We start from the raw sequence: 25949 nt of genomic DNA, 5'->3' as shown, positions 1-25949 counted from the left end.
GTGGCCCACTTCAGGAATTCTTACCCATAAGAAAAACTTGAATAACTGAACCTACACTCTTGCGATTTAGACTTGTGAGTTATCATTGGAAAGCTATTTTCTCACCCTTTTTATTTCTTTGCTAATAAGCTCATTCAAAGGATGAAGGAGAAAGATAGGATGAACGAACATCCTAGCAAAAAATCGGTAATCGCTTTTAGTGGTAGCGTGTCCTAGAAGGCATAGCGTTATAATGCCCTCGAATTTTTTTGTTTCTTTTAGTCATTGCCGGTAATGCAAAGTAGAATGTCCTACAATATTTTATTTGTTTTTATTTAAATAAAAATCATGTTTTGCTTTGTTCAATTTGCAGCGAAGTTGAAGTAAGTCAATGAAGTGAAGTACAAGAGTACAATTTTAAGCTTAATTAAATATGCATGTATGTACATACCGATTTTGAAGTAAAATCTAAATACCTAAATACATACATATGTATGTATAAAAACTGATATATAAAAATTTTAATTAATTTTAATCTTTCAAGACATTTTCTGATTTCAATTTAATATAAATAAATATGTACATACTTATATAGGCATTCTACATTAGTTTCTCTGTAAGGCATTCTTTGTTCGCTTCTCTGGATTCTGTTTATCCATGCGTTCTCCCTTCGTTTGACGGTAATGCTGCGGGTAAGGGCTTACCGCGAATGGCATGCCCATGTTAAAATAATGCCTTCTTGAAGCGAAAGGGTAAGCGATTCCCATCGCCCAGCTCGTTTCCACTTTTGTTTCTATGGAAATCGTGTTTTTTGCTGGGATCATTCAAAGTTGAACTAAGATGTGTTGGTATTTGAAAAAAAAGAAACTCGGGACACGAATGACTTTTTTGCGCATAAATAAAAATAGTGGGAAAATACATTTCTATCGAGATCCCATAAGTCTAAATCAGAATAGTTTTGGCCCAGTTATTTAAGTTTTTCGTAAATCAATCTTTGAAAAAAGTAAAAAAACAGCATCAAAAATCTTATTATTACGATTCCGCTGAAAAGATTTTTAAATATTTTTATGCAGATTTTTTAAGCCTAATCTGGTTTGGCACCTGAGGTTTTTTTTCAAAAAGTTCTTTAAGAAACTATTTTTATTTTATTTTAAACTCAATTTTTGGAGGTATTTTCAAATCGGTCCAGCTCGCTTAAATCTTAATATTTTTCCGAAATATTTTGGTAGACGTCTTAAAATATAAAGGATTTTGTAATTCCGGCGGAAAAACCGCAATTTTTTTTGGTGATGCAGTCTAATGTACAGGTAAGAGCTCTCTGTCCATCACTGATTTAAGGCTTTTTAGATGTCAATTTGCAGTGATAACAATTTTACGCTTTCTTCGTTGTATATGCTGATAATTTTGGAAGTTAAATACTATCTATATGAAAGTTTCCCATACAGATACAAATTTCGAAGAGACGAAGTTCTTGCTATCTACACTTGAGCCGTTTATTTTGAAAGTGGCATACGTCATTTCATGCCGTCTGACTTCAGTGATCATTTACCTGATCTGTTATTTCTTCAACTTCATCAGCCAAAAGTAAAAGTTTTGTTATTAGCTTATGGCGATAGATGTAATGATTTACATATGGATTCAGTTAGTAGTAACCAACCATTTAACCACAAGAGTTGGAAATGATTTATGCCACTTTCAAAACAAACGGTTAATTTGTTTAATTTTCTGTAAAACATTATCTCCTAGGAACAAAATATCACATCGATTATACAAGAAAAAATAAAGACAAATAAAACAGTTTCCTTCTGTTAAATACTTATTTGTAGTTTTAAACAAAAAGGATTATGGAATCTGCATTTGTGTATTTTTCGTTTTGTTTTAGTTTATCATTATTCTGTCGAAGCGAACACTAGTGCGATATCCTTCTAACTTAGATGTCATTTAGTTTCTTCTCTCTTAATTATATGTTCCATTCGCATGCAACACATATATATATGAATGGACAGACACATACATACATAATTATTTTGCATACACCAGTGATGCGCACCGCCTTGCACGCGTGCAGAGCTTTTTTAAGCTCCAAATACCTTTTTTGTAGACGCGTAGAGGGTGAAAGTTCACGCTGCCCATCACGCCGGTATACCGCACATGAACGCCACCTGCTACAACAAATGTATTTATTACTAGTAAAAAGCACGAACGAATTTCGTGTGCCTGCTAGCAATCTGAGGACGAAGCAAAGCGACAATTACAAGTTGATCGTGAGGCAATAAGAACGCTTGCAAACGTCTTCAGTTGCGTTAAATGCACTTGAACTTCTTTTGAGGCTTCGGATGAGAATATTCACCAAAAAATGAAAGAAATAATTTTTTTAAATGATCATTCGTCATATACAATGCTTTATAAGGCGCAAATAAAGGTAAGTACTGAACATTTCAAATAGACATAACTTTTCTAATTTCGTTTTTTTTACTTACACTTTTATAGTAAAATTAATGAGAAATGTAAATCTCAAACGCAATTAAAACAATGTTCTTCGTTTGATTGAATTTACATTACATTACTTTGTTGAAATCTCTTTTTTTGATTACGACTGATTGATTCACTACTCCTAATGCTATCGAATACTTGTACTATGTGTATGTAAATCTTTGATATTTTTTACATTTTCGGCGTTCGGATCTCTCAAGTCCTATTATATATCTGTAATACCTCGTATCCGCCAAATGCAATAGTTACCACGTTTAAGATAGTCCGAAAATTTCACAAAAGTGCAAAAAAACTTATTTTCCTCAAAATTTATGAATGTTTTATCACTGAACTTACTAAATATTAGCTCCTACTATAATTATTCACCATCGCATTTGTGAAGTAGGTAAGCATTGAGATGGGGTAGCCAAAATAATTTTTTTCTCTGCGACCTCATACATGGTATTACGTTTGGCGGATACGTGATATTGCGCACGAAGCATTCAATCCCGAAGCATTTTAACAATCCCGGGATTTCGGGATGCGGAAAATTCTTATCCCGGGATCCTGGGATTTTTTTTAAAATCAATTCAAAATCTTTTTTTATTGATATTTTTAAAAGTAATCGCAATTTTATGATTTTTTTCGACCAAATTATAACCGTTATTTTCAGATTTCACTTTTTATATACATATAGGTTAAAAATGATGGAAAAAATAAAAATCCAAAATCACGATTATGTTTGATCGAAAAAAATTTATATAACGATTAGGGATGATCGAAAAAATAAACATCTTAAAATAACGATTAAAGATGATCGAAAAATTTTAAATCACATAATAACAATTAAAGACGAACGAAAACATTAAAATCACATAATAACGATTAAAAACGATCAAAGATAAATATCACAAAATTAGCACTAAATTTAAATTTTTATTATAAAAATCTAAACAGCCCCTGTATTTTCCACGCTTGCAACAAGTTCACCGTTCTCAGCAATTACAAAATAAAACCACACATTCATTATCGCCACATGTGTGTGCTCTTACGCGGAGCATCTTGCAGCTTGGTAAAAGTGTCTGTAATTTAATGTTAAAATATTTTCTTCTTTATTGGCGCTGTAACCGCCTAAGCGATATTGGTCGAGTCCAAAACAGCACGCGAGCCATTTCTCTTCTGTGGCAACTGACGCCAATTGGAAATGCCAAAGAAGCCAAGTTCTTCTCCACCTGATCTTTCCAACGCAGAGGGGGCCTTCCTCTGTTACAAGCATTGCGACCCAAGGTTTATATATACGAGGTTGCGCATTGCAGAGGTCCGTTATTCTTCTCTCGAAAAATTTGGCAATCAGCTGAGTAGCTGGGCGGCAAGAACGCCTGAAAATAACAACAAGTAGCGTAAAACAAACATTAAATTGAAGTTAAGTGAAGCGAATTATGCCTGCGGATTATCCTCAAAATATCCCGAGAAGTGTTTTGGTCAAAGCAACCAGTTGAAACCAATTGTAATCGATTGTTTACACAAAAATACATTTACAGTTCGAAAATGCCACAAACCCTGATTTTTCACAACGGCCAAGTTTTGAGAAATTTTCACTTAAACTCGCTATATCTCAGACGTTCGTGTGAAATTTGTACACAACCAACTAAGAAGATACTATTCTAACGAAAATAAGGTCAACTACACTTCTTAATACTTATTACAAACAAAATGGCGGACTTTTTTTTTACTTTTTTATAAAAATTAAGGACGTGGTTTTTACAAATGCAAAATTTGCGTTTTAAAGTTTGAATATTTTTTTGTTTTAATGCAGCAGTATATTCGAATATCGAAATTATTTCTTGGTGAAACTTCATGTTTAACAGCAAATAGTTCCAAAGTTATAACAATATTATGGTGACGTCCACGAGCGGGCGCTCGCCAAATATTTTCACATAGCACTTGTACAAGTAATTTTGGAGGTAATATCCAATTAAATGATGAAGTTAATAAATTTATTTGTCAATGTTATTGTGGCTTATTAACATTTTATTTTTAATATTTTTATTGAGCTTTGCATCACAATTGTTTATTAGGAAAAATTGTAAAAGCAACAAAGTCTAAGCGGTAGAAGTTATAGCAGCTATTTCGGAGATCACCACATCTCCTCATCAGACTTCTTTTTTCTAGATGCGTAATCGATGTGCAAAGTTAGAAGCATTAACCACTGAGCTATGTACACCCCGTAAACTCTTGTTGCTAATTCATTTTTATACCCGAGCGCACTTGTGCACAAGGAAAATATTCCGTCCGTCCGTCCGTCTGTCCGTCCGTCTGTGCACACGATAACTCGAGTAAAAATTAATATATCTTAACGAAACTTGTTACGTGTACTTCTTTCGGGTGTAGGACGGATGGTATTGAAAATGGGCAAAATCGGACAATAACCACGCCTACCTCCCATATAACGGTAATTTTCAGAAATACAAAAACTGCGATATTTTAGTAACTACTGAAGATAATTCACTCAAAATTGATATTTATAATAAAATAAGAATATTAACATTTTTTTGAAAATGGGCGTAGCCACGCCCACTTATGGTTACATGTGTATATATTGGTAACCGATGCATCAATTTATTCCAAACTTGGCACAGTTGTTGGCCCTGGTACAGCATACCAAATGGCCGAAAATTTTTAAAATCGGACAATAACCACGCCCACATCCCATATAACGGTAATTTCGAGAAATACGAAATCCTCGATAAATCAGTAAATATTAAAGCTAATTTATTCAAAATGATGGTTGCAACAATTCTTTGCCAGGAAATACGTTTATGATAAAATTTTGGAAAATGGGCGTGGCACCGCCCACTTATGATCACGTATATGTATCTCGCTAACCGTTCCAGCAATTTGTACCAAACTCGGTATGGTTATTGTGCTTGCCACATAAAAGTAAACCATTGAAAATTGTTGAAATCGGACTAAAATTACGGCCGCTTTTCATATAACGGTAAATTTCAGAAATGCTTAAAATTTCAATATTTTGAAATTTAAGCACGCTAGTTTACTTAAAATTTATGCACGCCGGCTTATCATCTAGCGGAAGGTTTCGGAAAGGTGAAAAAACATATATTTAATACTTGCGCCGGGTATTTAATGTTCGGCTCCGCCCGAACTGAGACTTTCTTACTTGTCCTTATTCAACTTTGCACATCGATTACGCAGGTTCGATCCCTGCTGAAGAAAAAAGAAGTCTGATGAGGAGATGTGGTGATCTCCGAAATAGCTGCTATAACTTCTACCGTTTAGACTTTGTTGCTTTTTAAATTTTTCCTAATAAACGTTCGTGGTACAAAGCTCAATAAAAATATTAAAAATAAATTTATCATTGTTATAAGACTTGTTAAAGCTCTTTCTTATATTGTTTTATTAAGTAATTCGCAGTTTGTCAAATATATCACCTGAATAAAACGTTTCCATTGAAAAAAAAAAAAAAAAAAATATTCTAAAAACACACTTGATATTGAGTGGTCAAAATAATTATTCGGACTTTTTTACAATATTCTCAATCTTTTTCATAATTATTATTTTGTGTAAATTTTTACGAAAATATAGTTCATATTCTAACAAAACCGATGTTAATTAATTTTTCAACCTTTTATGTCAGTCAGAATTTTTATTAAGAGTTTTAGTATGCAGTTTTTAGCTTATTCAATTTCAGTGCAAGTTTCATATGGCAAACAATTTCCGTTGATTTTTGAGACTTTACATTTTGTTCATGCGTTATATGAAAGAAAATTGGCAACACCCTTGAGAAAATAATTCTAAAAAATCAACTGTGATTTGAAGCGACTTGAAGCTTGCACTTTATGGCACTGAAATTGAATGAGCTACAAAACTGCATACTCAATTTTTTTTTCAAAAAATTCTGAGTCAAAATTTTGAAATATTTATTAAAATTGGTAGAATTTTTTTAAGTTTTGCAAAAAGTTTGAAGATTAATTCATATAGTTGTTGTTAAAATATGAACTATATCCTCGTGAAAGGGATGGACCCCTAGACCGTTTCTTTCTGCCCACCCTGCCAGATCGTTCTTTGCAGATTGTAGAATCTCGCTGACCGTGGAGAGGAATTTCTCCACGACCAGAATGACTAACCCTGCAAAAAAAAATTATCAATTGATAAAAAATAACCCACTTGTAGTTAGCTTTTTTGCGAGATTTCTATAAAATATATAACTTGTAGTTAGCTATAAAAAGCTAACTTGAAACTAGTTGACAAGTAATGCAGGAGTAATGAAGAAGATTATTTTCTTTAAACCCGAATTTATTTAAATATTGTGCACTTCGCAAATACAAGGACAAGTAAAAGGAAGATCGAAATTTCATATTATCATTTTGAAGTTATGTCTGACGGAGTTCGAATATGGGACCACCTACAGCAGAATATGGAAACAAATATGAAATGTAATAAGTAAAATAAAGTAAATAAAAATAAAATAAAAATAATTATTTGTTTTTCCTATTGATGTTTTATGTCCAACAGTAGTTAGTTACAAGTTAGTTACATCCAAGGTACATTGAACAGGTAGTATCAGTAGAGCAGCTGATTTGATTTATTTTAAAATTATTTGGTCTCGAAAATGTCAAATATTTTTAATTTTTTCTCACAAAAATTCTGAATTGTTAAAATTCATTTGCATGTGAAACCTTTTTCCATACAAAACAAGCGATTGAATAGCAGCTTTTGGAACGTTCGCCCAACTCAGCAGCACGACCGCTGATTACTGGGCCTTGCAAAGGATGGATCAATGCTTCGAGAAGCAAACAAATTTACTAGGAAAGAAAGTTGCATCAATTTTTATTTTTTCCAATTTAATTTTTTTATTTTTTATAATTTTTTGTATTTCACATGGCACGCTTTAATTTAGAAGAAAAAATTCAGACCAGTTTTTGACACTTTCGATACTAGAAGCAACAACAAAATACACGCAAATGTTGTTTTTGCTCTACTGATACTACCTGTTTAATGTGCCTTGGTTGCATCTAATGCAGAGGTAAACCACCCCGGACATCGCCATAGAAATATAGTTAGCTTTAGTCAAAGAAAATATACAGATAATAAGTGACTTTTAGCTCCTTCCTAATCAACTTAAAGTTAGCTTATAGTTAGATACATTTCCTGCATTTCCTGAAGTCATGCGCATAAGCAACGTTTAGAACGAGGTTCCACAGTAGGGGGGATAACACCCCCCTGAGGTGTGCTACTTACTTCTGATGTTCCCAAGGAGCCATTGATGTCTCTGGTACTCAACATATTATAGATCCAGAGAGTGATCACTGGGTCCAGTCCTACGGCCACCATGGAGCGGTGTATGGATGCCAAATTAACATTGCTAAAGGCAACTTCCACCTCCAAGAAGGCTGCCAGAGCATATTCTTTGTGATTCAGTGCTTGCTCTATACTCCCAACAACCTCGTGCAGGGCTATTTCAACCGACCTGCCTTTACGGTAGGCATGCTGAGCCTCGCTGAAGTTCCAAGGAGTAAGGCGTTGCGTGATCTGCAGACTCAGAAGCCTCTCCATTATTTTCAGAAGAAATGATGAGAGGCTGATGGGTCTAAAATCTTTTACAGTGCTGTGGCCCGCTTTTCCTGCTTTGGGAATGCAGACCACTCTTACCTCCCTCCATGGCTTTGGGATATAGCTTAGAAGGATACTCGCCCTATAGATTGTCGTTAGCCAGGGGGTTACCGTGGCGCATGCTCGTTGTAGCATAGCTGGAAAGATTCCATCCGGACACGGAGATTTGTAGGGTTGGAAGTATCTGATAGCCCAAGCTACTTTATCTGCAGTGATGATTTTGTCCACTGGACTGCCTTGCCTGTGGGTACTAGGGTGTTCTGTCACAGGAGTTCCTGTGTCCCCTGCGTTACCGCAGCCAGGGAAGTGGACGTCCATAAGGTGTTCCAGTGTTTCAAGGCTGCTTTCGGCGTGCCCTCTTCCTGGCTTTTCCAGGAAACCGGATACCTCGTCTCCTTTTTCAGATCTGGTGGCTTTTCCAGAGACAGCGGCCTCATTTCCTGAAGCATTCGAGGCTTTCTGCTCACGGAGTCGCTCATACTTCCATACAATGTAGGCATGCTTCTTCTGAAGAGCCTTGTCTCTCGGCGTCAGAGTGGCGGGGTCGCGCTCTCGCAGTCTCGCGAAGATTTGCATTTTATAACTACTGCCAGGTGAAAAATTTGTCCTGCCGCCCAATGTGGGTCAGACGCAGACCAGCGAGCCGTTCCACTGGGGAACAGACGCTTCTGGGTTTGTCGTTGCGTTTCTTCAACGCGAAGATTGATGTCCCGTGCGTAATGGTCCACCCGTCAACCGGTTCGTGTCGTCCTGAGCGTTCGTCGAATCGTGACTTTTGCAGTCCGAGTCCAGTCCAACCACGGAATCTCAGCCTTGAGCGAGGATATACCGCCTCGCACCAGTCGACAGAGCCTCGTTAGCGATAACAGGGACCCCCAAGCCTTGACGGGCAGTGGGCGAGGATGTCGTTTGGGAAGGATAGGTTACAGATTCACTTCACTCCCTCATTAGGTTCCCAAAAATTTTAACTTTATAAAACAATTTTTGCATCTGTAAAAACCACCTCCTTAATTTGTTTTTAATATATTAAAATGGAAATGGGACTAGTTTGTAGCTAACTATTAACTAACTAGCAGTCGACTGGTGGTAACTATTTAGTAACTATTTCGTTTGGCAGTAACTAACTACTTTTGAAGGGCGATGGCCGCAAAATTTCCTTTCGCCGTAACTAACTACTTTTGAAGGGCGACGACCGCAAAATTGTGATCCCTGGTTTCCTCTGCATTAGATGTCAACTAACTTTTAGCTAACTACTTTTGGACTTAAACTATCAATAAAAAAATTTTTTTCTATTTATTTAATTTAACATTACATATTTGCTTATTTGGTTACATCTTCTTTTGTAGGTGGTCCCACATTTGAATTCCATCAGACATAACAGCAAAATAATAATGTAAAATTTCGATCATTATTTTATTTGTCCTGAATTCGAAAAAGAATCTGCGCAGTGCAGAAAAAAAGTGTATTGAAATTATTTTTGTAGGAGGATGTTTAAATAGAAACTTGTAAAGAAAACAAACTCAAGATAACGTCTGCATGACTCCTGCACGACATTACAAGATAGTTTTGTTATAGCTAATGAGGAGTTAGTTATCGAAATCCCGCAAAAAACCTAACTATAAGTTGGTTATTTTAGTCAATTAATTTTTTTTTCTGCAGGGTAAGTATTAAGAAGTGTAGATAAACTCAGTTTTTTAAGAATAGCATCTATTTTCTTGTGTACAAATTTCGATGCACAAACGTCTGAGACATAGCGAGTTTAAGTGAAAATTTCGCAAAAAATTGGCCGCTGTGAATAATCAGGGTTTTTTTTGGCCTTTTCAACATGAAGGCGTGAAAGCAAAAAGTCGCCCTCCGATGATATGCGCAGAGAGAGAGGAAATTTTTAGTTCGCGCATTGCGTGTCCTTTTATCAGTGGTGCTCAATTATTTCAAATGGAAGCGCGCGCACCACTACATTGAAAACTCAACTTTTTTCACTAGTAAAAAGTACGAGTACACTCTAAAAATTCAAACATCTATTAATATAGTTTTTTAATAAAAATAAAAGCTAATTTCAAGAAAAACAGTGAAATCAGTAAACCCTAAAAATTCGAAAATTTACTAAAGTAGTGTTTTTTTTTGATAAAAAATCTAAATTTATGAATAAGAAATAAGGAGGAAAAATCTGATTTTATGTCCAATTAGATAATAAACACAAAATTTGTCAAACATGCGGCTCCACTCTGCGGGTCTAATTAAAATCAAGGCTCATCGAGTTTCATTGTATTTTTTTTTTAAGTCTTAAGGCATCCACACACCTTTGCGATTCTGTCTGAACGAATCCGCACCGTTTTTGATGCTACACACGTTACTGCTTCGAAAACGCAAGTACGCTTACATCTGTCCGATTTTATCGCAGTAAAAACTGCCAATTTATAGACAAACAAAAAATATTTTTCAACAAAAATAAGATTCTTAACCTTTCTACATACACATATACATCAATTATGTATGTTTTGTTTTAATATTGTAAAATCCTTCTATTGACCGTTTTCGTTCTCAAACAACGAAAAGAAGAACTGTGAATGTTCGAATAAATCGCTGCAGCAAAATCGTATATGTGTGTGTGGTTTCTCATTTAAAACTATGGTCGGCATTGTTTTAATTTTTGTCGGAACTGATTCGCACCGACAGAACCGCATAGGTGTGTGGATACCTTTATTCGTTTTCATAAAATTATTTTTATATAATTTTTTTTAACGGAATAAATGAGTTGAACATCTGAGAATGAAAACAACAGAAACAAAATTTGGCTTACACATTTTACTGAGAGTTCAGTGGAGTTTCTAATGTTATACCAAAAAAAAAGCGCAGCCTAACAAGCAGAAGGATTTAAGGATATACTTTTTTATGACGAAAGTACGCTCATAGGTTTGCCATTGCCAGCCTAGGCATCCGGGGCGTTGCTGACATTAAATTATAACTTTATATCATATCTCTGTTAAAACAAACTTGGATTCTAAGCGCGTGTTGTCATGATTTTTTTTAAAGGAAACAAATATGTATATGTCAAGGACTAATATGTTAACTACCACATCCTTGATTTTGTCCTTCTAACTTTATTAGTTTTAAATTAAAACAAATTTTACACTTCTCTTTATAAGATATTGATAGTTACAATATACCACATGTAAGTTCTAAATGCTACAAAGAACCACAAAAAAAAACAATAACAAAAGTTTCGTTTTTAAATATTATTATTATTAGAAATGAAAAACATTAATTTAATATTATTCGAATGTACGTAAGATAGATATTAAAGAAAATTCAAAAGATCTCTTTCGCCAAATGTTCCAAACTGGGTTTACGTCAGTTAAAGCCGTGTATTAGTTCTGTTAAATGTTGGTGAGTCAATAGGTACGTTCGTTTAAACTCTCCAGTAAAAAATGTCCACCAGCAAAATTCTGACGAAATGTCATCTGTTCTCTCACAAGAAAAAAATATCCAAAATAGTACGCGAACAGAAAATTTGCAGGAACTTGCAAGTTAGACGAACATCTTTTAGAAATTTTGTTTACATTCAAAAGTATAAAATTGACAACGTAAGAAAACGAATCCCGAAGTCTTATCCTGACACAGTTCACTGAATAAATGAATAATTACTTACTTCTTACAAGTCTAATTAGTCGCATTTTACTATTTTAACTTCCAAATCATCAAATTCAATTTAGGGATTTGCGTAGATTCCAAGCAGCTGTTTTTGATCAGCTATTTACTTGTAGGCAAATTGCTGTTGGCAAAAGTTTTTCCAGCGGAAACTAACAGCTTCCCCTTAAAATGAAATGTCACTTTTATCTCTCAATTTGCCCTAAATTGGAAGTTTTCTGCGTACGCAAACGCAAAAAGCTGATATATTTTGATAACTTTCAATATTTAACAGGCACGCGAATGCAACTAACTGTCAGCAGTATTTTGACTACGAATTCCATTGTAGAGTACAAAGAGTCACAGTTAGTTGTATCAAAAATTTAAAATATACAGCACGCAGCTGTTTTCAACAGCGGATATTTTAAATCTGGTACTTGTTGCCGGAACTCAAGCAATGGCAAAGCTTTACATTGCATTTCCAGTGCCTTATATTCTAATTCCAAAAACTCCAAATTTTCTTCGCTTTTCTTTAAAATGAGTATTAGGGATATTGTAAATTCATCCTCAATTATGTTACATAAAAAAGGGTTTATGAAGTATGTGAACGTACATTTAAATAATTTCAAATCGGCAAATCTTTTTTCAAAATTTGCTTTTGAATCATGTGCAATATTTTTTTCTAGCCATGGAAAATGAGAAAATATTATTTTTGGATCATGACATGCGTATTTGTATACTTCGTTTATAAAAATTTGAGGAAAAACACTTGAAAAGAACAAAATATCTTTTTTATGAAAAAACCGATTTTTAAAAATTTGGTGTCGTTGTAAAGGCCTACTTTACAACCTCCATTCTTCTGGTATACATATTTGTATACTTCGTATATAAAAGTTTGAGAAAATAGACTTAAAAGCAAAAAATACCCTTGTTTGTAAAAAATTATTTTAAACAAAAAAATTCAAACTAATTTTTAAAAAATTGTTATCGTTGTAAAGGATACCAGAAAACTTATACTTTCTTAAACCCTAAAATTTCTATTTATATACACAAAAAATGTAATTAAAAAACATTTTTTTCCTCCATCTTAGCTCCTGCCTCCTTAGGGGAAAGGCTGGCTACGCCCATGTATAAAAGACAATTAAAGCATATAAACCGCATATCCTACGGTCAGTTTGTTCTTTTAGAGCGCATACATGGTTCCATAAAAATGATTCCAGTATCTTCATTTATGTATGTATATTGTAACTATCAATATCTTATAAAGAGAAGTGTAAAATTTTTTAAATCTAAAAATAATAAATTATATTCAACAATTTTTATTGAGCTTCAGGCCGTTTTTAATGAAAAACTCCCACTGACTCAGCCAGTTTCCTATGCACTGTGCTAAGTTCGCCTTGTAAATTATCGCTGATTTTTTCCCACTTTTTCATTTGTTAAGCCAACACAATCAAGCGCAGCTATTCCGCTGCGATTCACACTTGATCATGTCGTTGTTGGTTTTTGTTAATAATTATATTTTTAGACTGTTTAACTTTTAGGTGTGCTCGTCCTTAAGTTATTTGTTTTTGTTATTTTGTGACCTTATTGGTGGAAAGCACAGTGCGTAGGCAACTGACTGAGTCAGTGGGATCGTCGGCTCGAATCCTACTGGAAGACGTCTGGAATGTGGTGATTTCCGAAATAGCTATAACTTCTACCATTTTTTAAAATTATTGTTGCTTTTCCACAATAAGGTTTTTATTAAAAACGGCCTCAAGCTCAATAAAAATTGTTGAATATAATTGTTATAAGGCCATAAAATTACAAAAACAAATAACTTAAGAACGAGCAAACCTAAAAGTTAAACATTCTAAAAATAGAATTATTAAAAAAAACCAACAGCCACATGATCAAGTGTGAATCGCAGCGGAATAGCTGCGCTTGATTGTGTTGGCTTTACAAATGAAAAAGTGGGAAAAAACAATGATAATTTTCAAGGCGAACTTAGCACAGTGCGTAGGCAACTGGCTGAGCCAGTGGATCGTCGGTTCGAATCCTACTGAAAGAATCTCCTGATGGGGAAATGTGCTGATTTCCGAAACCGCTATCACTTCTACCATTTTTTCAAATTATTGTTGCTTTTCCACAATAAGGTTTTTATTAAAAACGAACTCAAGCGCTATAAAAATTGTTGAATATAACTGTTATAAGGCCATAAAATTACAAAAACAAATAACTTAAGAACGAGCACACCTAAAAGTTAAACATTCTAAAAATAGAATTATTAAAAAAAAAAACAACAGCCACATGATGAAGTGTGAATCGCAGCGGAATAGCTGCGCTTGATTGTGTTGGCCTTACAAATGAAAAAGTGGGAAAAAACAATGATAATTTACAAGGCGAACTTAGCACAGTGCGTAGGCAACTGGCTGAGTCAGTGGGATAGTCGGTTCGAATCCTACTGAAAGAATCTCCTGATGGGGAAATGTGGTGATTTCCGAAACCGCTATCACTTCTACCATTTTTTTTAAATTATTGTTGCTTTTCCACAATAAAAATTTTAATTTAAAACGGCCTCAAGCTCAATAAAAATTGTTGAATATAGTTGTTGTAAGGCCATAAAATAACAAAAGCAAATAAAATTAATAAATTTAGAAGGACGAAATTCGAGTATGTGGTAGTTAACACATTAGTCCTTGACATATATTTTTTTCAAAAATAAATATTGGAAATTTCCAAGGATATTCAAGGATAAAGTTTTAAAAGGACATTTTCAATACTTATTCGTCCTGGTGCACCCAAAAATTAATTAATTTTTCTATTCCACAGAATTTTTCCTTTTAATTGATACCCATATAGTTATTCTACAATGCACCCAATATTTTGAATAATTTTTTTATTCAATCATATTCAGCCCGCAGTTTTGTGAATATATTGATTTTTTCGTGTGGAAAATTTAATCTCGCACGGTGTAATAGATTTTTATTGCCAAGGATCCAAAGTAAATTTCTATAAAAAAATATTGGCCGACAAGGCCCGACAAGTAGTAAACAGAATTAAAATTTTTTGAAATTTTTCTAAAACTAAACTTTCAAAAAACCCTAATTGGAAATAATTCAAAAAATATATCGTCAAAAGCAAGTCATGAAAATCTGGTTTAAAATTGTAGTGCATACTTTCTTCTTTCATATATACTTCATAGGTTTTTTTTTATTGGTCCACTAAAATATAATATCAAAAGAAACAGTGCTCAGTTTTTAGCAAAGTTGATGAATCTGACTTTTGACCGGTTTTATTACAAAAATACTCCTATGTGTGGCGTCAAATCGCAACTTCGAGGTGGTCAATTGAAAAAAAATCAACGGCATTTTCTTGCGTCTTGAAATTTGCACTTTAACCTGCTAAAATTTAATGAGCTACAAAACTGAATACCCAAAATTTTTCTAAAAATTCTAAATAAAAAGTTTAAAGGTTTTGGGTGCAATTCCTAAAGTTTGTTGAATTTTCATAATTTGGGTACGCAGTTTGAAATATTAATTTATGTGGCGCTGGTATAAAAAAAATATAAACATTAAATAAAGAAACGAAAAATAGCCAAATCTAGTCAAAATGTCACTTGACTTAATGAGCTGACCACAAGTGCTATGATTATGTGTTAACACAATTTTCACCGCTGTGCATGCTTGGCATTAGAGATGGGCGCGGGATAGCGGGACCCACGGTACTGATCTAAAATTGGCCTGGATGGGCGGTAGCGGGAAGATCTGTAAAAATATGGCGGGCGGGACGGAACCAAAATTCTTTCCCGACACTCCCGATAAAACCGTAACCCCCGCAAATTCACAAAATCTTCCTTAAAAACGATGTTTGAAATATGCACTTTTAATGTTTTATTGAGACGAAAACGAACAGCAAAGCAAAAGAAAATAGTCGGAAGATGCCAGATCTTTCATTATTATATTTATTATTTAAAATTAATTTGAAAGACATGAACATTTTTTTTGTCAACCCTCGATCGGTTTGCAAACCATACCACACACGTTGAAATTTTTTAGAGGTAGATATCGGGACCCACGGGACTCGCGGTACAATTCTGAAAAACGTCGGGATGGGCGGGTTCGGGTCTTAAAAATCGAATTTCGGGGTGGGCGGGATCAGGATTAAATATTTAGTCCCGTGCCCAACTCTGCTTGGCATACATACAGTTTCTTAATTATGAAAAAGCATTCGTGAGGTGCAAAACGCCATCTGTGAAGTGCAAAATGCTTCATTTTAATACAGGCGTATTTGAATTGAATATTTTCATTATGCATACACTACTTTTGAAAACGTTTTCATTTGATTTAAATACGGTTTTGTTTGATTTTACTATTTTTTCCCTTCAGTCTATACTGAGATGTGGGCATTCAAATATGTGCGTGCTAAATTTTGGTACGAAAGTATTATTCTTAAGCACGAACACTTTTAAACGATAGTCAAATAAAAATTATTCATTTTTACTATGCGTTATTTCCTTCCCTAATGCATTAACTGTAATCCTAAGTATTTAACAACTACTACTACTGTATTAGTAATCCTCATTTCCATTACTACAATTACTGTAATTGTAATCTTAGGATTTTGAGAATTACGATTACCGTAATCGTAATCATAAAAAGTACGATTACGATTACCGTAGTAGTAATCGTTAAATTTTAGGGATTACAATTAAAGCATTCGCAATTAAGCATTTTATAATTACAATTACAGTAATCTGAATGCTAAAAGTTTCCTGGATTACATTTCCAGTAATCGCAATCCCCTCGCAATGGCAAACCTCCGAGTGTATTTCTGCCACGAAAAACACAATCGCCGTTCGAAGCCGGCGTAAAACTGTAGGTCCCTCCTCTTTGTGTGACAAAATCAAGGCGCACACCACAAATCGGAGGAGAAGCTCGCCCAAGCACTAACATATGTGTAAGCGCCAATATATTATTATTATTATTAATCACGGTCCTAAGTAATCAAAATGTAATCGTAATCCTAAGTGCCCAGCTCTTCCTACAACAATACGACAGTATACAAGACCTTGTTCACTCCCACAATGGTCACTATGAATCCATATAAAATACATACACTTTTGGTTTAGCTATTCCGTTTTTTGTTGTTGTGCTAAAAAATATTTTTGTTTATTTGCATTGACGCTTATTTTTTCGCCTAATTTTACCAATATTTGTATGCCAATTTTTATGACTATTTTTACGCTAACTAACTAGTTTTACGTTTTGTTATGTTCAAAGTTTATTTATGTTATTTTTTCCTTTAAATATTATGTGTATATGTATGTATATGCAACTAAGCGTATAAAATAGATACATCATATGCATGTAGGCAGCGCCTTATCAAGGTTAGAGATTCACTACAATCGTGGTAGATTTACTACGGGCTTCGATAAAATTTGAAATTTACTACCCTACCCCACTTTACCTACGATCTGCTACGATTTTCGTTCGAAAGTAACAAAGTGCTCTTATTGCGATAACTGAACTCAAAAAATTAAGAAGTACAATTGTTTCTCTTTTTTCATTTAACAAGAGCATTTACTTTTAATTTTAAAGTATAATATAAATAAGATTCGATTAATTTTCATTTTTGCATGTAGCACATACTACTTATGTATGTATACCTAAATATAAATATGCATCTTGAAGGTATTCGTTCTGGGAAATGGCATAACTTTCATAATTTCTCCACGATAATAATAGTTGGAACGTAATTTTTAAGATAATTTTTGCCACTCGTTCGCCAAAATATACAACACTTGCTTGAAACAGGAGAGGATAACTGTCATTAAAAATTCAAATGGTTCCTTACTTTGGTTAAAAAGAGATTGACTTTAAGTTGTAGAGTCGAAGGTGTAATGGGTAAAGTAGATGGTAATTTTATTTTCTGCTACAATTATTGACGTCTTTTGCTCCAATTTGGTCTTGCCGTAGTTCTAACCCTGCTTCTTTTGTATCAGGGCTGGGAGTTCTATCCAGGTTTTTTAATCGGATATCCAGATTTTCGAATCTAAAAATGACTATTGTTTGTGTATTAATGAAGTATGCTATTATTTATTTTTCAATTCAATAGATTCAGTTATTTTGAGAACAATTTTATTAACCCGTTCAAACACTGCTTATGCTGGATATGCACTAGGCATTAAATGGCAAATATTTTATTGGCAAACTTGGGCATTAAAAAATATTCGTGTCATTACGTTAAAAACATAGTCATTAAATTCATTTCCACATGGCACTCTTTAAATACCTCTAATTTTTTGTCATTTCAATGCCTAGTGGAAATTCGGCATTAGAATATTCGGATAACAAAATAAAACGGATATTAACCGGATATCCGGATTTTATTCGTACACGCGAATATCCACACAGATGACCGGATATGCGAGTATACGGATAGTCCCAGCCCTAATATGTATTATGTACATATGCATGGTTATGTGTGTACATTAGGGTGGACCAAAAACAGTAAAGTCGGAATTGTAATGCTCTCATCCCCTAGGATTGTACTATATCGAAATAAAGTATACCCCTTTTTTTTATTTTGAAATCAAAAAATATTTAGAGGTCACTCAAAGCGCTCAATGTTTTCCATGTATTTTTATATGGGGAAAAATCACTTCGTAGAAATGATATAGAATTCTTGAAAATCAATATTTTTCGATCGGAAAGTTCTGGTTCTCTTCAGGAGACTTTCAATAACAATACCCAATTATTTATTTAACTATTTTTTTATACAAACGATTTTTTATTAGTTACGATAATAAATGGTTAACTAGACAATCGGGTATTATTATTGGAAATCTCCTGCACAGAAGCAGAGTTTTTAGATCGAAAAATATTGACTAAGAATTCTATACCATTTCTACGAAAAGTTGTTTTCTCCCCATATAAAAATGCATGGAAAATTTTGAGCGCTATGAGCGACCTCTAAATATTTTTTGATTCCAAAAAAAAAATAGGGGTATACTTTTTTCGGTATAGAACAATCCTAGGGGGTGAGAGCATAAAAATTCCGACTTTACTTTTTCCTCATACATTTTTGGACCACCCTAGTGTACATATAAAAAAATAAGCGCGATTTGGCAATTTCCCCTCAATCAAATCATTTAAAATATTTAATGATACAAATTGGACACTCAAACATACATATGTACAGTATTAAATTTAAAAAAAATAGAGCAGAAGCCGTATGTTTACGTCCATACACGCAGAAGTCACTGTTTTAGTTTTATTTAACTTTATGACTTGTGTACATTTAAGTATTCTTTTATGTATGTATGCGTATACATATATAAAACCATCAAATTAATTATATTGCTGTATTTAATTCAAAAAACCGTGCTTTAAAATAAATGTAATACATTTACCTCTTCTTGGTGAAAACAATAGAACGTTGAGAAAGAGGAGGGTTTCCGGTCCACACCTTTGCAATAAAGATGAATCATAGATAACATTTACTAGCATCAATGCCTCGGGAGATTCACTGATGTAACTAAGAATAAGGGTTCTTATTCAAAATATTGATTTGTTACTTTTGTTATGCACATATGCCAACCGAGTGTGGACCAGTTTTTGTTTTTAATTCTATTTTTTTCACCAAGAAGTGGTACAAATATTACGTTTATTTTAAAGCGCTTTTGGGTATTTAAGAAATAATAATACAATTTTGCTTAAATTGTTTTTTGAAAGGAGTACAGAGAACAGCATTAATCTAACTAAATTTTGTTGCTTTTGTTTTGCACAACACTGTAGATATTTGCATTCACCTACATATACTAGCTGCGATCGTATATAGTACAGCTTAGAAACATACAAACATATTACATACATATGTATATATGTGCATACATACATATGTGCAAGTTTAAGATAATGATATTTAAATAAAAAGTGATATGAAATTAACAAATAATTAATTTACAAAGTTTTTATTTACATTTTGTTTTTATTGATTATCTCCTTATTTATATTTTGCATTTTGCATCTTTTTTAAATTCCCAAATACCAAACAATTAATCAATTTATTTTTTTTCTTTTTCGTTTCATTTTTCTTTTTTCATTTTCGTTCTTTTTTTGCGATGTTTGTTCGTACGTTCGTTTGTTTGTTTGTTGTCTAATTTTATTTGTTTCAGTTACGCGTTATTCGTGCATTCCGCTCAACATTGGAAGACTTGAACGAGCGCCGATCGTTGCATAGCTTGCGCAGTCCACGCGGCACGATCCCCGGTTATCCGCTGTATAATTCTAACCTGCTTAATCCTAATTATGCGCACCAGCAACAACAGCGTACTAATAGCCCGCAGCAACACCAGCAATATAAAAATAATAATCAGCCTGGTGGTGGCAATGGGTCTACGACGGCGGCCGCCCTGCTCTCAGACATCACCTACATCGACGAAGAGCCGCAGCAGCAGCAATTGCAGCAACGTTACAATCTGCTAGTGGGGCATGGGACGGCTGCCGCCATCAATGGCCATTCACAGACAGCTCAGCGCGCGGTGAATGCCTTCACTGATGCTGCACAACAAATACAGCATCAACAGAAACAACTACAAACTGAGACACGAATTTAAAATACTAAAAACTACAAACTAACTAATAAAAAATAGAATGAAACAAAAGAAAGAGAAGCGAAAACATCAAACACTCAAAATATATACACACACAAAAAACAGACATACATAGTACATACTAATACACGCATACTCAGCAAACATGATTTCGAACGTTTCGAAGAAAAATACCAGGAACTATTTCATAAAAGTGACCATTGCAGATTTTTCCGGAAAGTTTCAGAGCCAGAATTGTCGCCGACATTTTTTCTGTTTCATAGACGCCTGGACCGACAAAACTAAATAGCTCCGTTTAAAAGTTTTCACAGGAGAATTTTCCAATTTTGTATATGGTAATTACGCGAATTTCATTGCTCTTCAATAATTTAAATATTTCTTAAAACTAAAATAATGGAAATGCAATGATTACATATGAATTATATCTAAATTTCATATGACTGCCGACAACTTTGAAAAAACATGGAATTCAAACGGTGACAATTGTTTTTATGAAACAAAACATCCACCAAACTGTCGAATTTTCACTGACAATACGGTAAATGCCTGTCGTGACAAAATAGTCACTGTCCCTTTATGAAATACGCCCCAGGCCTAACTTGGTTTTCACAAATTTTCTCAAATCGGTTTCGAGTGAAATCACACGGATTGCTTTTGCTATTCTAGTAATAGTGCATAGAGAAAAAAACCACCTAATGAAACAGAACAGAACTAATAATATATGTAGTATGTCGTATTATTTGTCTTCGCAGTCTTCATATATGTATGTATCTATGAAGAAAATCTTGTTGATCAAATTAATAAGGAATTACATATGTATGTACATATTTTGTCTTTTATTAGAAGCGCAGTCAAGTTAGCTAAAAAAATAAGTAAGTGATGTAAACACACAATAATTTGCATTGAGCTGGAAATTGGTACGAATGTTGGGAACACCGGTAAAAATAAAATGTGAAAAGTCCCCATCGATCCCACATCTGCAAACAAAATTATTCAAGGTCACATATATTGTTTTTTTTTTGCATTTTTAAGCGAAACTGTAAGATAATAATTTTTAATAAAATATTAAGTTCAAATATATTTAAAATTCTTAATTTAGGAGAAAAAAGTAATCACAGTGAAACAGGGAATAAATTGAACTTTTCCTTGAGTTGTGAGGAAAACAAGCAATCGGGGTGATCAACAAACGAGCTTTGATTGAGACTATTTATATGTAGTAAGTACTTTAGTTCATACGTATTGCCTTCATAGGCAAAATTATCGATACGAGTAGGTATCGATACTTTAGATCCGATATTTTTCGATACTTTCTTTCGATACTACTTCCAAGTAAAAGTGTCGATACCTGCATGGTATCGTTTCCTCCCTACACTTTTGTGTAACCTTTTTTATGATAAACCTTGCTTTTTGGCTGAAAATTTAAAAATATCAATTTATGTGACCTTTGACCTTGAATAAATTTTTAGCAGATGTGGGATCGATGGGACCTTTTGCATCCCATTTGTAATGATGTTCGCAACACTTGTACCAATTTTCAGCTTTATGCGAATTATTGCGGTTATGATTATGGCCGTGGTGTTAAGGAATGTCACAAATAATCGTTTAGAGAGCTTCGTTACGTTTGATCAGAACAGCCGATTGCAATGGTTATGTCTATAGCAGCACTCTGTGTATGGTTACATTTCGGTTCATTTGCACAGTAGTACATGCATATGTCGACATATCGAAAAATTTAGCTAATCAAATTGAATGGGAGAAATGTACTCGAAATCGAGAACCTCAAAGGGCGCGTGCTTCTTTCGGTTTGGCATAATAAAAACTTAAATAAAGTTAAAAAAAAAAAACAAAAAACCAAAACAAATGATTTTTGTTTCCTTATCTGAATTTCGTTTAGAAAGTTGAAGATTCAAAAATTGAGTAGTCAAGTATTTTTTATGGAACTGTTTTTGTTATTAATGTCACAAGAATATATTAGGAAATATAAGTATATAAGAAAATTAGATTGTGGTTGCACTTGCTTCCAGCGGTAATCCGTTATTTAGTAAATTTTCCTTAAAGTAAAAAACACATGCGCGACGTCGTGTACCACATGCGGCACACTGTTGGTTTTATGTTTAATCCTATTTAAAAACGTTATGGCACAAGAAGCTTGGAAAAGAAGTAACGGCTGTACGTAAGGGCGGTACATTCGGTTCTAAGTCGGATCATTTTTGCATTTATTATCTAAGTATTTTGGACTAACTACTAAAAAACCGGATTTAAGGAGTATTTTCAATGCGGCAGTTCACGATTTGTAGCATTTTTGGTATAAAGGTTCTACGTAACAATTTAGCACGCGTTTTGTTGCTTCTCCAAAAGCAGTCTACATACATATGTAGCAACTTTACACCTTAAATGCTACAAATTTTGAGCTCCCCTAATACTAGTTTATTCAAGCAAACTTAATTTGTTACAGGACGCAAAAAAAATCGAAATTTATTAATTTTCTGAAACAAAACAGAGATACTTAGACATCAATGTATTTACCTTTTACATCGTGGCCACTGGTAGTATTTGACGTCCCTGGGTAAGAAATATATGTCACAGCCGCACAGTGGGAGACATCACGAAAAAGCTTGCCAGTATTCCGAAAATCAAAGTTGTCCGACTGTTGAAAAACATGGTAATTTGTCAAGATGAAGGTCCATTGTAGTGGATGAAAAGTATAAGGCACCCTTTTTTTGTATCTTCTTTACTAGAGCAGTTTGAACTTGCTAATCCCACTTAAAATTTTATTTATTTTATTTTAAAATAGTGGTTCAAACACTTAATTATTTTTTGCGAGATAGAGAGCGTAGCTGACGGTATCTTAAATAATCTAAGTCATTAAATTTAAATTTTTGACACAACTATCTAAAAATTAATTGTAAAAGCTGTCTCAAAAAAAAATATATAAGAATATTTTTTTCATTTGGTTGTTGAAAAAGTTGTGATCGCGAGAGATCGGGATATTCTGCATTTTGAAGATAATAGAAGATAATAGCAAAAACAACAAGAAAGTAACCAGATTCGTCCAAGTTCTGTTGTAGTTCCCGATTGAATGGCGAAATAAAATAATACAGTGCTCATTGTGTTTTGCGGAAAGCTTACACAGGGCACCACTGATTTTGGTGCGGCAAATGTTAAAGCTGTTTTTAATAGGCTTTTTTGTGCTGATTTTGAATCCTTAAGTATAAAGTTTCCATCAGGTCATATATAGTCATTTATTGAACAACACAAAAATATTGGAATAAAATTTTTTGTCAAAATCAGTTTTTGATGTGCTATAAATGACTATGTATAAGTGACCTTTCGATCAAGATGCAGGGGTGGTATTTTCAGGAACAGTATTCAAGAGTTTCAGCTTTAATTTAAGCATAGGTGAAAGTTTTTATCACGTTTTCTTTCTCTACTAGAGATTCTCAAATATTTCAAAAAAATTATTTTTCGTTTTGATGATTTTTTGACACATTGACCTCGTCTTTCTCAAAATCTGGATGAGATGAAAACTTTATAATTGCGGACTTGTAATCAACATGAAAAGCTCTATCAAAAACAGCTTTAAGATTTATTGAACAATAAAAAAATATTGGAAAAAAATTTTGTTAAAATAAGTTTTTGCTGTTCAATAAATGACTATAAGTGACCTTTTGGTCAAGATGCAGGGCTGGCATTTTCAACGACAGTAGTCGAGAGTTCTACCTTTAATTTAAGGCTAAGTGGAAGGTTCTATTGCCTTTGGTTTCTTTGCTAGAGCTTCCGAAATATTACATTTAGAGTTTTTAAAAAATTCCGTTACATGGGTAGTGGGCGCATTTGTGGGAGGATTTTGTTTTATATTAACACTTTATAATTATAATTATGTTCAATAAAGAAGCTTGTGTTCCAAGTCTGAAGCCTGTAGGTTAATTTTTACTATATATGACCAGCTTTTTCGTGAGCCGTCACGTACCACCGGTGGTTCATGTTTATGAACAACCAAAAACAAGAGACATGAAACACATGTACATACAAGTGTACATAAGATTTATGGATCAGAATTAAAAAAAAAAAACATTCACGTATACAAAAAAAATTACGGCTGTGCGTTAACACATCCAGAATCGGCAACGACGCGAACGTTTAAATTATTTTTTTACCTTTGGAAAAATTCTTTTTTTATGTATTTAAATATGTAGATATATTTCATCTTTTGGAAGAATTCGTTATCACCTTGAACACAAAGATCGCATTGAACATTAGATTTCCCATTCATTTGAGTCGGAAGATCTCGATTAATCGAAGTTCGATTAAAAAAACAACTCCAGTAAAAATAAATAAAATAACTACGCAACAAACCATAAATGTAAAAATTAACTGAATTGAAACTATGCCCTAAATAAAGATGAGTATTTAGTTTACAAAACGCAGAAGAAAATTAAAATTAGAAGCATCATGAAAATAATGAAACGCTGAAATAAAAAATTTATATGAAACATTATGAAATGGCCAGAAAAACTAAAATTCGATTATGGCGAGATATTATGGCTAATCAAAACTATGAAGTAAAATTTTTTGAAAATGCTCCTTTTAATTTTTCTTGATATAAAAATCTTTATTTAGAATATATTAGAATTTGAGCCATTGCAAAATCATTATTGGCCTGACTTTTCCAATCATGTTTATTTGTTAGCTTAAGTTTTTGTTTTTTATTTTTGAATTTGTTTGAAATATTTTTGATGTAGAACATTTGATATTGGTATCCATGAGATCTCCCTTTCCTAAAGAAGAAAAGTTGTATTTTTCAAACCGTTTTTAAAAGTTTTGATATTTAAAAAGTTCTTGGTTTTGAATCATTTTTACATATCGTCGCAGGAATAATGAAATAGTGTAATGTGAAAAGTATAGTTTTGAGAAAAACGAATTGGAAGTTTTTATAAACCATTACAAACCATACAAATACAATTTGGTTTTTCGGTAATAAATTAGTGAGCCAAAGAGATATTTGAAAAAATAAACGATTTTTCTAATAGATTAAAGGATTGTCTATCCAATGGTGCAATTATCGAATAATAGTGTATGTGGCATTTACACTGTTTCTTTACTCGAGCGACGATATGTAGTATGATAAACGTAAATGAATGCTTGCTGGGTTACGATGTATACACACACATACACGCACAAAAGAAAACGGAAAAGAACAATCGCTTCGAACACGAAATTTTATAATTATACTAGTCCAATGTTAAGTAAACTCCCATCAAGGAAGAAATAACAGAGGACATTTAAGCATTTTTTAAATAATTAATTGGAAGCAAATTTGACTACACGTCCGATGGACTGAAGGCAACTACTACAATAACATAGCTACATATACATATGTATGTACATAAAAATACATAGCTCCTCCGTTTGGATTGAACAACAGACATATGTACTATGTACTTACATACATACATACCTAGAATCATACGACTGCAAGATTTCTACAATATATCGATGTTATACATACATATCCAACCCTACATCAAAAACTATCACAACTCAAAATTCTTTAAGATTTACTCTTTTTCTATAAAACAGTTCATACACAGAAAAAGCTCAGTTAAATATATTTCCCTCAACACATAATTTGGTAACTATAACC

General features: G+C 33.4%; 1 protein-coding gene across 10 annotated transcripts in view; it reads left to right on the top strand.

Annotated features, from left to right (window-relative positions):
- LOC118745572 (putative nuclease HARBI1) overlaps nucleotides 1–25949 on the top strand; it is a 754224-nt gene that overhangs the window by 132469 nt on the left and 595806 nt on the right. For 2 of the 10 annotated variants that reach the window (XM_036479062.1, XM_036479060.1), the window contains one exon: nucleotides 19868–23353. The exons of the other annotated variants lie outside the window; for them this stretch is intronic. In XM_036479062.1, the coding sequence (XP_036334955.1) occupies nucleotides 19868–20308 (441 nt within the window). In that variant the 3' untranslated portion in view covers nucleotides 20309–23353. Of the gene's footprint in view, nucleotides 1–19867; nucleotides 23354–25949 lie in introns of those variants that run through there. 10 annotated transcript variants of the gene reach the window in all.

Source organism: Rhagoletis pomonella, unplaced genomic scaffold (genome assembly GCF_013731165.1).
Source record: "Rhagoletis pomonella isolate Grant_MI unplaced genomic scaffold, Rhpom_1.0 Rhpom_scaffold_00009, whole genome shotgun sequence".
NCBI lineage: Eukaryota > Metazoa > Arthropoda > Insecta > Diptera > Tephritidae > Rhagoletis > Rhagoletis pomonella.
The sequence above is the reverse complement of the archived record's forward strand: the minus strand, read 5'-3'. Positions and strand labels throughout refer to the sequence as shown.